At 39.8% G+C, this 17381-nt stretch overlaps 1 protein-coding gene across 1 annotated transcript in view; it reads right to left on the bottom strand.

The window, feature by feature from the left end:
• LMBRD1 (LMBR1 domain containing 1) overlaps positions 1 to 12836 on the bottom strand; it is a 113017-nt gene extending 100181 nt beyond the window's left edge. The window contains exons 1-2 of the mRNA XM_037034282.1: positions 12662 to 12836; positions 4134 to 4310 (exon numbers count right to left, since the gene is read on the bottom strand). Of these exons, the coding sequence (XP_036890177.1) occupies positions 4134 to 4310; positions 12662 to 12736 (252 nt within the window). The 5' untranslated portion in view covers positions 12737 to 12836. The remainder of the gene's footprint in view (positions 1 to 4133; positions 4311 to 12661) is intronic.
• Positions 12837 to 17381: the final 4545 nt, after the last annotated feature.

The following is a 17381-nucleotide window of genomic DNA, read 5'->3' as shown; positions in this document are numbered from 1 at the left end:
AGGACCTTATTTCTTTAAAGAGTACCAAAACCTAGGCATCAGCGCTTCAATTTTGTTTTTCCTTCACCCTCCATATCTAATCCATCAGCAAATCCAAGCAGTTCTATCTCCAAAATATATACCAATTTTAATCATTTTTCTCCACTAGTACCAGTCAAATCCAATTCACCTTCATCTTTTTTTACCTTCATTAATTTCACACTGCAGTTAGAAGTAAACCTAAACCCATTACATGACTTAAAAGTCATAAACAGTCTGGTCCCCACCTCCCTATTAATCTCGGCTAGTACCAAAACACAACCCCAAACACCACACTTTAGGCAAATAGGCCAAACACATCTCTGCCAAAAAGGCTCTACATCTGCTGATGCTTTCCCACTAAAGGCACTGGCTCTGGCTCTCCACCTGCCTGGCCCCTCCTCACTCAGGTCTCCAGTAACCTCAGCAGTCTGGCCTACCTCAGCAATTTGGCCTTCAATCCTATCCAAACCACCCACAACTAATTACACTCTCGCATCTATCTACCATATTTCCTCATAGATTTTAGCACTATGAGGTATAGCACTAGCTTGTTTTGCTGTTTGCTCTTGGTCTGGTTTTACAGACAGTAAGCTCCATGAGAGTGGCAGCCTCATTTGTTTTCATTGTTATTCTCCAATATTCACATTTATCAGGTACATACTACATTCTTAATAAATATTAAGTGAATGAATATTCATTTAATTTAGATGCAATGAAAAGTAAAAAGTGCTCAGGAAACAACTACCACCATTTGAGAAAAGAACTGACACATCAGGAAAGACTGAATCTCGATATTTACCAACAACAGGTCATGAAGAGATTAACCATTAGGGCAAGAGAGTAAGATACGAACATTTTAGCTACAAAGACATTAAATGTTTTGATGCCATATTTTAACTACTAATTTTAATTTTACACATTGTATAAAATAAAGGATATTTGCCCTGACCAGTGTGGTTCAGTTCACTGGGCATCATCTCACAAAGTGAAAAGTCACTGCTTCGATTGACAGTTAGTGCCATTGGGGCACATGTGAGAGGCAACCAATTGATGTTTCTCTCTTACACTGATGTTTCTCTCCCTCTCTTCCTCCCTCCCTTCCCCTCTCTCTAAACAAAAATAAACAAAATCTTTTTAAAAAATACAATAAAGAATAGTTGTTCACATTACTATCAATTTTTTATTTCCTTTGGTTAGTATACTTTGTGTATATCACTATCCAAACTTATTGGCCAACTATGCAAGACACTTCTAGAAGACCAGAGACTTCTAGTTTTTAAAGTTGTTTTTTTTTCTATGAAGTTACTTCTCACACATACACACACACACACACACACACACACACATGCACACACACAGAAAAACTAGAAACAAAAAAAATTTATATGGCTACAATTATTCATAGTGCCATGTGTTGAAAAAAGTCAAAGGAAACTCAAGCATTATTACAACACAGTCCTGCCAAAAGGAGGAGAGACAGCTAGGAAGGTAAGTACCTAAGACAAAACAGAAAATACTGTGGACTGCCTATGCATAGAAAATCCTGGGCACCTTCTCCTCAGCCAAATGTTAGTTATCAATGACATCTGAGTTTTCCAAATAATTATCCTTTATAAGCAAGTCCATACTCAGTTCAGAGGCTTCAGTATTTGAGATGGAAATGGAGAAAGAGAATACATAGATCCACTAGGGATAAAGACATGCATACTGTAATTAGAGTACAACATAATGCACCATGAAAAACTATGTCACATACATTTAGCCTAACTAATACAGGTCAGAGACATTAAAGCCATTGTGGCATACTTTGACTCTAAACTTACAATTGTGGCATAAAGACTGAAGGATTGGTTCTTAAACACTTGCACTTGTCTTTCCCTAAGCACCTCACATGAGTTCATCAATAACCTTTTAGAGAAAATACATTCTACAGTCTATCAAGAAAAAGTTATTGAAAAGTCTTTTCAGTTCTACCTCTGAGAGTTAGCATAGACCAGTTTCAATGAAAACTTGTGAATTTCGCTAACACCCACTCCGAAAAAAAGATGTTTTAAAATTTCAAAAAGAAAGGTATCAAAGTATTGGGCATACATTATCTAGGCTCTGAGTTGGCTGAAAGCAAACTAAATAGTAAATGAAAACTAGTAAATGGAAAGTAGAAAAAAAGAAATCCCTTAATAATAAAAGAAAAAAGGTTTTTTTTTAAGTGGAGAAAAAATTAACATGGAATATTTCCCTTTTAAGTATTGCTGCCACATTTCTCTTTTTTTTAATCCTCACCCAAGGACATTTTTTCATTGCTTTCAGAGAGGGAGGAAAGGAGAGAGGAAGAGAAAAAAAGAAACACTGATGAGAGAAGGAAGCATCGATTCCCTAGGCAGGGGTATGGTTGCCCCCCATACCCCTACCTAGACTACAGATCTCAGGCACGTGACCTGACTAGGAACCAAACCCACAACCCTTAAGTTATGGGACGCTGCAACCAACGTATGGGACACTACCCAGGGCATTGGTGCCATATTTAGACTTAAAAAATATAAAATACCTGGCTGGTGTAGCTCAGGGGATTAAGCACAGGATGCGAACTAAAGGGTCACTGGTTTGATTCCCAGTCATGGCACATGCCTGGGTTGCAGGCCAGGTCCCCTGTGGGGGCCACATGAGAGACAATCACACATTGATGTTTCTTTCCTTCCCTTCCCCTCTCTCTAAAAATAAATAAATAAAATCTTTTTAAAAAGTGAAAAAATATACAAAATAAGAACTTTGACTACAGTTATGCATTTTCTTCTCTAAGGGGACATTTAATAAAACAAGTGTTCTAAGTTTTTATAGAGCTTCTTGCTTCTTAAGTAGGTGAATTCTTATTCAAATAATAATTATACAAGGGACAATACTAAGCTGTAGATACAGATAAAGATCGCAGTGAACAAAGAGCTCTGGAGCCAGACTTCAGAGCTTCAAGTCCTAGCTGCAGCACTTACAAGCTGTAGATAGGTAATGCCACCGCTCCAAACCTTGGTTTCTTGCCCATAAAAACATGGATAATACTATCCACCTCATAGGGTTGCTTGGGAGAGTAAAGGCAGTTAATATATGTAAACCATTTAGAATAGGATCTGACACATAGTACATACTCAACAGATACTAGTTTTTACAGTATTTGGCACATACTAAGTGCTCAATTAAACACTTGCCAAAGGAAGACCTGCAGAAAATAACTAGTTTTCACAAAAATCAGAATATATCTAAACCTAACCACAAAACAGTTTCGAATTATTTAAGCCCAGTTGGCTGAATTCAGGAACTTATTTTGGAACCATGCTTTATTGAGATCATTGAAATAATATTTCATTCAAATATTTAACTACCTACATGTGTGTTACACACTGGACATACAACAATAAATAAGACATAGTTCCCACCTCATTGAATCTTATACTAATAAGAAACTTAAAGTAATTTACATAACTAAAAGGGGAACTAAGAAACCTTCCAGTCCAAAACCCTTCATTTAAAAATGAGAACTCCCTCTGCCAAAAAAAGGAGAATTTAAAGTACAGAAAAGTTAACGGATTTGGCCAAGGACACATGACAGACAGTTCAAAGCCAAAACTAAAACTCAGGTTTTGGCATCCACAGCCTAGAGGTCTTTTCACTATACCATACTGAGTCAAAGTATTCAATATAAAGTAAGGATTACAATGCTGATACGCCACTAACAAAAGCCTTTCTAAATTATTAATTTGGTGCATTAATGCAAGCCAAGCCAAATAAACTTCAAGCTATGAGAGGCACCAAGATAAAAACCTCCTACAATTAATACATTTTCAGGTTAACAGAAGGCATTCTTCACATTTGAAGGTTCTGAAATTATGACTTCCATGCCACTCGATAGTCTGTTTCTAGTCTTCCATTTCGGGTGTCGCATTTGCAGCCCCACACTGCATCGCCATTCCAAGACAGCAAGAAAGCTGTGTGCACTGTACAGATATACGTAAACACTTGCTGTCTCATTTATTCCGAGACAGCAAGAAAGCACAGTGTGCACTGTACAGATATACGTAAACACTTCACTGCCAAGAATGTGAAAGGAATAAAATTGGAATTACCTTAAATGTACCATTTTGATTTTTCATGTAGGAGACCAAAAATATATCCACTGGTAGGAGTGCTGATGTGATAAGTGCAATTGCCAGAGAAAAAATTGCTGTTATGGTGGAGACAACTTCACTTTCCCGATGACTTTGGTATTTACGGACATATATCCAGCAGAATGCCAAAATAGCCTGAAATAGAACAAAAAGAAATGCTTTGTTATTGCCCTATGTAAGCTCTAAAGCTGATTTTAGCATGTTTTTGAAAGTTCCCAATGGGAGACTTTACATCAAGTCAAGTCTCTTTGAGATGTGTGAAAAAGGTCCACCAGCCCTTGTAAACATAAGATTGATATTTCAAAGCCTACCTCATGAATGCAGTACAACCCCACTGATGCGCAAACACACACACACAAAAACAAATAAAAGTTAACAGTAACAGTGCTCAGTTACATATATCCTCACAGAACACAGTGCAACAATTAATGGTTTTACACAATGTCATGGTTATAACTATTACACAATGTCATGGTTGTATACTTTGTCCCATAGTACGCTCCAACCTCAAGGAGATATAACTAGATACTCTATCAAACTGAAGCATCAAAGAATATAACTCACGTTGAAATTAACTTCTGCCCCATTATGACAGTTCAAGAGGACCATTTGGCTAAAGACTAATTGCCAATAATCACTATGCAACTTGACTCACACTATAATTCAAACTTTAAAGTGCATTAAACAAACAAAAAAAAAGTGCTCACTGAAAATAGATACATATGCAATGCAAGAAACTTTCCAGTGGGGGAAAAAACTCAGAGAGGTGCTCTTAATAGTTACCAATGCCTTTCTACTAATTAACGGAATATAGGAGGACTTCAGTCTCCTGATTCTCTAACTTCAGGTAACATCAGAATCACCTAGAATACTGATTAAAAGCACAGACTGGGGGACTTTTGCCAAGATGGAGGCATAGGTGGAAACACTGTGCCTTCTCCCACAACCAAGTTTGAATACAACAAAGGTTTGGAGAAACAAAGACACAGCCAAAGGACAGAAAAATTGAATTATACGGAAGTCCGACTACATCTAACCGTTAAACGGGGACAGTAAGAGGGGCGGAGCCAGCAGCAAGCAGGGTCAGGCAGGACAGGTCCCCCGACCTAGGTGCGCAGGCAGCCCGGAACCAGTTGGGGTGCGGGTCAGACTGACCGTGGTCGCACATTCGCGCACAGTGAGACAGACCACGCAGGCCCCAGGGGGCGAGGTTTACAGCGGTGGCACACTCGCATGCAGTGAGATGAAACGAGTGGGCCCGGTGACAGCAGCAGCTGCAGCACCGGTGAGGGCTGCGGCGGAGGCAGGCGGCAGGTGGCAGACGGGACATCATTGTTCCTCTTTGACCCCGCCCCCACATACAGTGTCACAACCCAGCAACTTAGTTGCCCTGCTCTAGTGAACACCTTAGGGCTCCAATCCTACTACGGAACAGGCAGGAACAGCCCAAAAGATGGCGCAAGAAGAACTCAAAGTCCCAGAGCCGATAACTTTCAGCGACCAAGAAATTGCCAGCCTCTCAGAAGCACAATTCAAGACACTGTTTATCAGGATGCTCACAGAATTGGTTGATTATAGTCACAAATTAGAGGAACATATGAAGGCTAAACTAATTGAAATGAAGGGAGATGTCCAGGGAACCAATAGCAATGGAAAGGAAACTGGGACTCAAATTAATGGAATGGACCAGAAGGAAGAACAAAACATCCAACCAGAAAGGAATGAAGAAATGAGAATTCAAATTTTTTTCTCCTCATTTTTGAGGAGAGGCTTAGGAACCTCCAGGACATTTTTAAACTTCCAACATCCGGATTATAGGGGTACCAGAAGGGGGAAAGAAACAGCCACGAGTGGAAAACGTATTTGAACAAATAATAAAGGAGAACTTCCCCAGTCTGGCAAAGGAAATAGACTTCCAGGAAGCTCAGAGAGTGCCAAAGAAGTTGGACCCAAGAAGGAACACACCAAGGCACATCATAATTACATTAGGCAAGACTAAAATGAAGGAGAGAATCCTAGAAGCAGCAAGAGATAAGGGGACAGTCACCTACAAAGGAGTACCCATCAGACTGTCAGCTGATTTCTCAAAAGAGACCTTACAGGCAAGAAGGGGCTGGAAAGAAGTATTCCAAGTCATGAAATCCAAAGACCTACAGCCAAGATTGCTTTATCCAGCAAAACTTTCATTTAGAATGGAAGGACAGATAAAGTGCTTCTCAGATAAGGGCACGTTCAAGGAGTTCATCATCACCAAGCCCTTATTATATGAAATGCTAAAGGGACTTATCTAAGAAAAAGAAGATAAAAAATATGAACAGTGAAAGGACAGCAAACTCACAGTTATTAACAACCACACCTAAAACAAAAGCAAACCAAGAGGACAGCTAGATCAGGAGTGGAACCATAGAAATGAAGAACACATGGAGGGTTAGCAACAGGGGAGTGGGAGGAGGTTGGGGGAGAAGGCACAGAAAATAGCATAGACAGTAGGTAGAAAACAGATGGGGGGAGGGCAAGAATAATGGGGGAAATATAGAATCTAAAGAACTTGAGACACGTGGTTATAAACTAAGGGGGGGAGAATGGTGGGGGAGGGAGTGTGCGGGTAGAGGGGAATGAAGGGGGAATAGAACAACTGTAATGGTATAATCAATAAAATATTTTTTAAAATAAAAAATAAAAGCAATTTAAAAAAAAAAGCAGACTGCTGGGCTCTACTCCAGATTTTCAGATTCAAGTAGGGCCAGAAAATCTACATTTATAACAACTTCCCAGGTGAGGTTGCTGCTTGTCCCTGAGTTACATTTTGAGAACCTCTGCTCTACTCGGCAACAGGATATTGCAGATAAGATACTGAATCAGTTATTCAACCTTGGTTGTGTGTTAGAATCACCAGGGCACTTTTTAAATACCTTTATGCCCTTGCCCCAGAACAATTTAATCAGAACGTGAGGCTCCTCCAGGTTCTAAATGCTTGAGAATTCCAATCTCAGCCAAACTTGAAAACCACTCTTCTTAAGGTCTATAAGAACTCTGGATCAAAGTCATTATTTTATCTTTTCACTCCTTTCAACAGAGTCAACTGTTACTTCCTTTCCGAGTGTCCCAGTTATCCACCTAACTAGTATCCACCTCATTCTGCAGCTTCCAAATTCTCCTACCCTCTCAAGACACAACACTTTTCCCACTACAAGGGAAAAATCCCCTTTTTAGAGTTGACCCCTCTCTTTAATCTCCATCTCTTGACAACCACTATCTGTTATCTGTTCCTACCACTTCTGCTTTTTCTACAATGTCATAATTCACTATACAGTATGTCATCTTTTGAGTCTGGCTTCTCTCACTAAGCATTATACATGTAATCCTTAATATATAATATTACTAATATTTTAGTTGGTGTCAGAACAGCAGGAAAAAATAAAGTGAGAATGGAGACTTTAGAACCTGAATATTGGAGGGGAAAAAATACTTAGGTTCAATTTCTGTTCTATTTACTAATTTCTTTAGGAGGGATTATTTTTTGTAAAATGTTATACATTAATATTTTAATGGTTTGTTTTTAAATAAATTCACACATGTTTAAAACATTTCTCAAGTTTTTCTGTTTTTAGTTGTTGTTTTTTTAAGTCATAGAAGCTAGGCTTCATCTTTCTTTCCTTAGCAGCACCTAACACAAAATATTCAATAAAATTTTGGTTGGTTTTCAAGCAAATCCACACTTTTACAAAATTTAAAGTGATAGTTATTACTGCAGAGGCAGTAGTTTGCCAAAACCAGCTACATTTCGATTGAAAGAAAAGCCCAGACAAAATATTAAATAGTTAAGCCAGAGGTTCCAGAACATTTTGCTCTCAGGATCCCTTTACACTTTTAAAACTGGGAACCCCAAAGGCCTTTTGTTTATGCAGGGTAGATCTATAAGGGGTTACAATATTATAAAATAAACCAAAATCCTCATCTATAAAATAAAGAATTCTTTCATAGCAAGTTAAAAGAATTAAATGAGATGTAAAGACTTTGGCACAGTGCCTGGCCATAGTAACTGGTTAACAAACAGCAACAATTATTATTATTAAGTGTCACATAAAATAACATCTTAGAACAGTTCATAAAAGAATCTAACATATAACTTATTAACAATTATAAGGAAAGGTTTCGAGCAGTCCCCAGTTCCTCCCAAGACATTCTGATTTAGATGGTCTGGGCTTTAGGATTTTTTAAAACTCCTACGTGGTTGAAATGAGTAGTCAAGGTTGAGAAGCACTGGGGCAGAGGTGGGATTGAGAATAGGTGAGTGAGTGTTACACTAACAAGCACACATCCTGCCTGGGATCTTGTTAAACTGCAGACTGAGATTCAGTAGGACTGGGGTCTTACGTTTTGTGTATCTAACAAGTTCCCAAGTGATGCCCCCACTTTTGAGTAACAGTAAACCTGCTGTACAGAAATGGAGACTCTGTCTTTTATCATAATGGAAAATGCAATCTGAAAGGTGGTCTAAGCCAAATTATTAAGGATCTTGGGGAGACAAGGTAGAAGGGTTTAGATTTGATACAGTAAACACAGATAGATTATCAGCTTGGAGGAACCAGATCTAGCAACTCTTTGTGTGGCTAAGAAACTGAAGTCCATTCTGCTTGCCCAAGATTGCAAAGGTCATCAATCCAAGTGTTCTGATTCTTTAGATGACTGGCAGTGTTCTCAAAGTGGTAAGTTCCCAGACCTCTGGCAATTCCAAAACCCTTTCTGAGGATCTGCAATTTGAAAACTATTCTGGTAACAATACTAAAATGTCATTCGCCTTTTCCATTATGTGGATATTTGCAATCACGGTGCATAAGCCATGGTCGATAAAACTGCTGGCAAATTGATCATGAGTTCAGATAATGGGACCAAACTTGTGCCAGTAGTTACATTCTTCACCCTCACACACTCACAGAAGAAAAAAGCCAACTAAACTTAAGACTGTGCATAACAAAGCAATAAAAATTAACTTTATTAAACTTCAACCCTTAAGTCTTTTTAATACTCTGTGGGGGAAAATGTGAAGTATGTATTTAAGTTCTGCTGCGAACCAAGGTGCAATGGCTGTCTCCAGAAAGGTGATACCTCAATACCAAGGAGCTAAAAGCCAAGCTCAGCACTCTGCAAGGAACACCATTTTTACTTGAAACGCAACCGACTGACTATAGTTATTCAAACATAGATATTTGGCAGATTTTGTCGAAATAAACAAAGAGAACCTATCACTTCAAGAAAAACAACTGACTGTCTTTGTTGCCAATGATAAAATTCAAGCTTTCAAATGAAAATTAGAATTTTGGAAAACTTATAACCAAAACTGAACTTGACTGTTTCTCAATACTTATTTCTGGGATTTCTTCTGACAAGATCAGTGGTGATATTAATGAATGTGGAGTTTTGATATTATTGGGTTGGCCAAAAAGTCCATTTAGTTTTTTTCCCAAAAAAAGATATATTTTTCATTTTCAACAATAGCGTTACTGATTTGTGTATTTTGAATATGTCGGCTATCTCCCATTATTGGCTTCTAGTGAGCGGAGGCCAGGGGTGCTGCTAAACATCTTCCAGTGCATAAGACAGCCTCACAGCAAAGAATTAATTTGGCCAAAATGTTAATAGTACCAAGAAACTTCACAAACCACTTTTGACCCATCCAATCAGTCACAGCACCTTCTCCATACACTGCATAATATTTTTTTGCATTTCAGTTGCATTTTTACCTTTCTTAAAATAATAAAGCATAATAAGCCAAAATTGTTGCGTATTTTCTTCTATCTTCAATATTAAAATGGCTGCACAAAAATTTACCAATTTTTCTAAGTTTTCTAAAATGTACATTGATATGACAGCTGCCACAATATAATCTAACAAAATTGTTTCAAATTAAGTTAAAGACAATCACTACTGGAGTCATCATACAGGGGAAAAAAAACCTATGGCCAACCCAATGTATAATGAAATATATCTATATTGGAACATGCATAACTTAGTGAACCAGTGTTTTCTAAGTGACCAAAAGCATCATATTATAAAGGCACGCATGATGAAAAGACCCATTCAATGTACAACATGGACCAATGGATCTTAATGAAACAAAATAAAAAAATCATTGATAAGGTTTCAGATACCATATTGCAACTAACTTTAAAAAGCTTTGGTGTCATATTAAAGAACAACATCCATAATTATCTAAAAAGTACTCCTCTGCTTCCAACTACATTTCACTAAAACTGAATTTTCTTCATATAACTCAACTAAAATAACATATCTCAAAAGACTGAAGGCAAAAGCAGACATGAAAATCCAGCTCCCAGAGACAGACTCAGATGAACAGCTAATAGTGGAGGGTACAATTAAGGGCTAGAGGGATTGAGCAAAAAGGAAAAAGGACGCATGGACATGGACAACAGAGTTGATTGCTGGGGGGGGAAGGGAGTTTAAGGTGACTAAATAGTAATGGGAAAAACATATAATAAAGATTAAAAAAATTAAACAAACAAACAAGAATCCAGCTCTCTTCCAATGAGCCAAGAGCTAGACTTACAGAAAATTAAACAATGACCCTTATTACTAATTTTTTCTACTTCCACACCTAGTTTAAAACTCAATTCATGTCTCATTTTATTTTGTTCCTGCTATAAAAATCACCAACTTAAATACGTTCACATCTTCATCTATCCAAAGTGAGTGTCAACTGCAACTTCTTCCAATATTCTCTATTCCTTGAAGTCCTGTTTTATAAAATCATACTTTGGTTTTCAATACTTAAAATACCTATTTCAAGAATTCTTGTTTTCCTACTTATCTTCAGGTCCTCATAAAAACTGTATTTTGTTTTGCCTGCATCCTGCTACAGCTTACTGCATAGCTGCTACACATGAAATGTTCATTAATCGGTAACTGCCAAGATATTCCCACTAGAGTTTAATACTGGTTACATGCTCGGTTTTCTTCTTTTTTTTTTATTTAAATATTTTATTTGTTTATCTTTTTAGAGGGGAAGGGAAGGAGAGAGGAAAGAAACATCAATGTATGGTTGCTTCTCATGCATCCCCTGCAGGGAACTGGCCCCTGCCGGAAACTGGCCTGCAACCTAAGCATGTGCCCTGACTGGGAATCGAACCGCGATCGTCTGGTTCGCAGGCCCGCGCTCAATCCACTGAGCTACACCAGCCAGGGCTCGGTTTTCTTCTTAAACAACTGAATATAGTGGTCTGGAAAAGCTAGTGAACTCTCCAAGTATAGAACTGGATGGGCTTTGGAGATCAGAGCCAAGCTTTAGGGTTTCCATTTTCTCCACCAAAAAGAGTAAAGCATGTTTCGGTGTAAAGGCAGTATTATTTTCTGTAAAAGCAAATAGCAAGAAGAGCCTTAAGTTTTCACTTTTTTTCTTTTTTTGATAGCTTCTGGTAGAGTTGCAGCATTTACCAGCAAAACATATTACACAGGTTGTAGACACCGTGTGGCATCTAACAGGTAAAATTAAACAAGTCAATTTCCAGAAGTGAAGTTCAAGATTTTTTTGGCTTAATTTCTGTTGTTAATTTGTTTCATAATGAGAAATGTTTAAAATACTTTGGAATAGAAAGCAACAACAGGAACGAGTGAAGATAATGAGGAAACAGTGGGAATGGGGAAAGGTAGAAAGACAAATTGAACTCCCACATACAACGGCCCAAGGGCTTTAATAACACAGGTAGAAAAGTAAACACTAAGTCATCTGGGCCATTAGGGTCTACGTTTTACACATGGGATAAGCAGGAATAAGGTGGCTGGGAAAAGAAGGCACCTGAGGTCAGATGGGGGTAGTACACATACCCTGATGTGGGCAGTAAAAGAGGACTACAACTAGCCCCGCAGACTTCTACACCTATCAATAGACTGGAAATGAATGTGAAACCTGGAAATCAGAGGAACAACTCACATCACCAAGGCAGAAGCACGCAATGGGCTGAGAAAAGTTGTAGAATGAATAACCCCAAGAGCAAAGAGAAGCTGAGAGGCCCCCTTTCTGAATTAAAAACGCTAGGGCCCACCAGACTGGCAAAGATCAGGCGCTGCTGCCCCACTAGCTTGTGCTCCCATTGTACAGAGTAGCTGAGGCCAATACACCCTTCTAGACCCCAAGGGTCTTATTCCCCAAACTACACCTGCCGCAAAACCCAAGTCTGGGACGAGGGCAAGAGTTTCGAGAACGGAAACCTGCAATATTAGACGTCATCAGGAAAAAGACAGCACAGCTGCCGCAAATCAGTGTCGTGTTCTCCAGCCTCCAGCGCAGACCCAGCCCCAGGCGCCCAGAGCCTCCCGCGTCCCAATACACACAAACACAGTCCCGGCTAAAAGCGGGGCGGGGCGGTGCGAGGAGGGTCTAGCGCTCCGGGAGATGCCAGCAGCAGGGCCGGCCCCTCCCCCTCTCCCCCCATTCTAAACACTGGGAAAACTCCAAGCGCCTCCCATACCAGTAATAAGAGGCCGAATATGCACCAGCCGGTCACCAGCTCCGCCGAAGCCGCGCCGGCAGCGTCGGCCGCCATCTTCACTTCCGGCCCAGCTGTGGCTGTCCAGGCGGGTGGGGAAAGGGGAGGGGGAAAGAGGAAAGAGCGTGGTGAACGCGGCGCCCTCACACCCTAAAGGTTAAAGGGACAGAGTGGGTGGAGCAAGTGGTTGCCAAGGAGACCCAGCCCAAGAGCGTCCCCTGGCGATTGGCTGGACCAGAGGCGAAGCGGGGAGGACCGCTCGGGGGCGGAGCGCGCAGGGGACGCCGTGACGTCACCGCGCTGGCAACTTTGGAGGTGATGCGATCCTGTAAGTGAGAATGTGTCTCAAAGCGACGCAACCTTTTGAAATAGTATTTGATTCGGTGTAAGGTGAGGGACTGGAAAAGATAGGAAACGGCACAAGGGTTGGACCAGATGTAGCTGGAGATCCAACGTTAGGTGTTTCCATTGTCTGCCAAAAGGAAGTTTGTTTCCAGTGTCCATGGCAGAATGGTGTGATTAGCAGAACTCCTCACCAAGTTACAGGAATGGCTGACTCTGAGGAAAAAAATTATTGTACCAGCAACCCAATTGACTTTCTATTTTGCTGGCATTGACGCCTGGCCTGAAAAGCTGCTTTGTTGGATGCTAAGTTATCATGTGATGTTTTGGCCTTTCTAGAGCAATACATGTCTGTGAATTTCCATGGTGACTTCATACCCCAAAGGTATTTGAATTTCTAAACATATAATGAAACTGCAGTTTCTTATAATATTCATATGCAATCAAAACAGATACTTACTGCCATAGGTCCATAATGAAGCAGAAGGATGTAGTTCCCGGGATGGCGCTCCTGGGTGGGTCCGCTAGAGTGTGGATATGTATTTAACCACTGAATTAAACAAACATAACTCTAATCAAAACACAACTTCATGAGCGAATCCCACCACCTTTTTTACAATTTATTATGTGTTGATAAGTTATCCCCTAGTTAGAACCTATTTCAGGCTGGAATCCTATAGTAGGGAAAGTGAAGTTGTCTACCTGCTAGGACAAAATGAGGAGGAAAGAAAAAATAGAGAAGACAGCTTTAAACATGTATTGGTACCATCATAGTGGATCTGCAAATGTTTGAACCTGATTCTTCTGTGGCATATTCACTTCTCTGGAGACCTCTTTCCTGTAGTTGTCTTAAAGTGAATAGAGACATTTATCATTCTTTCACCAGCTGCAGGGCATGCTGTAGTACTTACTTCTGCCTCTACCCCCTAAGGTCTCCTGACCCTTTCCTAGAGGCCCACTTGGCTTGGAGAAGAGATCTAACCTCAGGCCAGTTTTCCCCTGTTCCCCCACATGACCTAAATCTCTTCTGTCAGAAATGATCATACATAACCTTGCACCAACAACCTTGAGAGCACAGGCCAATCTCAATGTAGCTGTATTCTCCTAGTTCTAGCATCAAAGCAATCAGCCGTTCTTCAATATCTCTGAGGGAGTCAGCCTGCCCTTCTCAATCAGACACCAGCCCTCTGTACCTCTCAGTTGCAAGGACTGTATTTCAAATTCTCCAAATAGTTCCTTTGAGGCCTCCTGTCCTAAGGTAGGGCTTAGATGGTAACATCCCACCCCAATCTTAGCGCCTAAATACACATCACTCCTCGGGGTTAGAAGTAGTGGTCCCCAGACCAGCAACAATTCTCCTGAGAGAAATCTCTCCAGTTTTTATTCTACTCCAACCCATTTATTGATATTTTATTTGGCTGAAGTGCTCAAGAGTTATAGAATGAACTCCTCTGGCATTCATTTTTAATTTTGCACATAAACAGAATTCGTGATTAGGGGTGAGACAAAGAATTAAAGACCATAATCTTCTACACAGTTTGAATTTTATATAAAATTGGAGCTTTTACCATGACTGAACTGAACCTTTGTAGTATCTGATGTACTCTTTATTTAATTAAGCTCATTTAATAAAGTGGGTTCATCCTTTTGCTGACTCTGAACACCTAAGCATTGGGATAATATTGGGCAGTTGCTTGATTACCAGATTGAAAAGCCTTACAAACCTGTGTTTCTGATGAAAGCGACTAGTTACAAGGAAAGTAGGACTTCAAATCAGGAGAATTGAAAGAGAGGGAAAAGAGAAAGTGAGGCAATTGGGCATATACAGATGTGCATATCAATACTTTTTTCATCCTTCTACCTAGTCAGGATATATTACTCATTTATACAACAAACCAGCAAGGACTGAGTAAATTCTCCTGAATGATGTTCTTAAATCTAAGAAGCTTCCAATTACAGACCAAAGTTATTTAAAAATAATAATAATCTTTACTGATGATAAAATAATAATTATTTATGATGATAAAAGAATACATACTTATTTATAAAATTTTCAAATTTGAATAATTTAGAAACCAAAATGGCCCTAATAAGTTGACCCAATTCTCCTCAGCCTAAGAACCTTAGGAGCCTCAAGGTTTTTTGTGTGCACATTATAACGTATCCCATGAAGATGCAGAAAGCCAATAAACAGTCCTTTTCTACCCTACGGATGCTACAGACTGAATATTTGTATGTGCCCCCAACCATCAGCAGCTTCATATATTAAATCCCAAAGCCTAAGGTGATGGTACTTGAAGGTGGGACCTTTGGGAGATGCTTAGGTCATGAGGGTGGAACCCTCTTTATAGAAAAGACCCCAAAGAGCTCCCTAACCTTTTATCCTATGTGAATTTACAGTGAGAAGACAGCCAGCTATAAACCAAGAAGAGAATTGTAATCAGACACCCAATCTGTCAACACCTTGATCTTGGACTTCCTATCCTCTAGAACTTTGAAAAATAAATTTCTGTTGTTTATAAGCCAACCAGTTTTTGATATTTTTGTTGTAGCAGCCCAAACAGATTAAGACACCTGGAGTTACTACAGCCCCCCACTCAACAACTCATAGGAAGTTACCAAGTTTTCTGTGGACTCTGTTCCATTTTAAGTTCAAAGAAGTTACCACCACTTGCAAGAGGTTTAATAAGAAGACATTGCAGAAAATCTATCAAAACATAGACCCTTTGACTTTGTTGAGATGGCCAGAAGCGAAAGCAATGTTTGTACGGAAGCAACTATCCTCCCCTCATTCCTCTGTGCATCACATTTCAGTAGTCCTCCCTAAGGCTATTGGGAAGAGCAAACACAGAAGAATCTCCTATAAGGTTAAAGAGCGTGACCTGAGTTGTGGAAGAGGTTCAGCATTTTGCTACGAGTGCTGAAGATGGTGGACTCAACAGAGGTACCATCCTGCATGAGACCTGCAGGATACCATCCTTGCTGAGTCTGCATAAAGACCTGTGCTAAGGAACATCTTGGCCTGGAAAGGGTCTGGATTAGCTCCTCCCCATCTTCCTCTTCTAACCCATTAAATTCACCCTGAAAGCTTTGGTGAACTGCGCCCGAGAACCACCCTATCCAGGAGTTTGTGTTCCCATGCAGGGCTACAAAGAAATGCAACAGCCTCTCCTGGAGGCAGCCTTCCTAAGAGTTTTCTTAGCCCAGACCAGGAACACATAGACAGCAATGACCTACAGAAAGGTTACCTTGACACCCAAACCAGGAAAAAAAAAACTACATGCACGCAGATGCCAAAACTTTTCAACAGAGTTCACGAATTAAGGACGGTCACTTCTCTCACCCCTAACCCCAGTTGTACTCAGGAGGTTACCCTCCATGAGCTTGGGCATGGGAAATGGTGGCAGGCGGAGGGTGGGGGTTGGGGGGCTGCAGTGAGAAGCATGAGGCCTGAGAATGGCTTCTCATGTCTCCATGTGAGGTGGTGTTGGGAAACCAGAGGTGGCATTATGATTAAAGAACATATACTCAGAGGTAATTTTTTAAAAAATATTCTTGCGTAGGAATTAGTAGGAATATAAAAAAGAAAATTGAAAGTTTTAATTAATTAAGGGGAAAGAGTTGGCTGAAAGAAAAATCTATGTCAATGGGACACAGAGGAGGTAAAGCAAATAAATAAAGGAAATAGGACATAGAGGCCTAACTAAGGCTCGAAGGGAGGATGAGTCAGAGACACCTAAGGGTCAGGGCCCAGTGGAGGGGTCAGCAATCTAAAAGAACCCCATAGAAACGACCTCAAAACTGAGTCACAGAAGAGTTGAACTAACCGTGTAGGGGGAACTGAAATTACACTTAGACCATAGGAAAGTATAGTTATACATTCAAATTAACGGTGTATATTACTCCAGTGGATATTAACATGTTGTTTTTAAAAATAGCCAATTTTTATACATCATGTTTTCTTATTTTTTATCTGTTGAAATTTTAAAAGATGGTCCATCCAAATGAAACACTTGAAAAACCTCAGATTTTTTATTTCTGTCATTTTGTCTGTGCTTTTATTGCTAACGGATAATCCTCCTTTTGATTGACAAATTCTTTCTTTAGTTATTTTAATTCCTTCAGACGGGTTACAGTTAAGCCTTGCTGACCCAAAATCCTAGTAACTTTGCACATGTCTATCCTGATCCATTATGAGTTGATTTAGAATTTAGCTCTCTGTTGTTCTCCCTGTACCACCTACACTAAATCTTCTGTCAAAAGGATTTAACAGTGATCCAGGGTAAAAATCACCATGGGCCAGTGAGGGTTTCAGCATGCTTTTTCCTCCTAATACTACATTATCTCCTTTCCCCCCAGT

Source organism: Sturnira hondurensis, unplaced genomic scaffold (assembly GCF_014824575.4).
Source record: "Sturnira hondurensis isolate 20B ecotype Veracruz unplaced genomic scaffold, ASM1482457v3 Scaffold0022136, whole genome shotgun sequence".
Lineage (NCBI taxonomy): Eukaryota > Metazoa > Chordata > Mammalia > Chiroptera > Phyllostomidae > Sturnira > Sturnira hondurensis.
The sequence above is the reverse complement of the archived record's forward strand: the minus strand, read 5'-3'. Positions and strand labels throughout refer to the sequence as shown.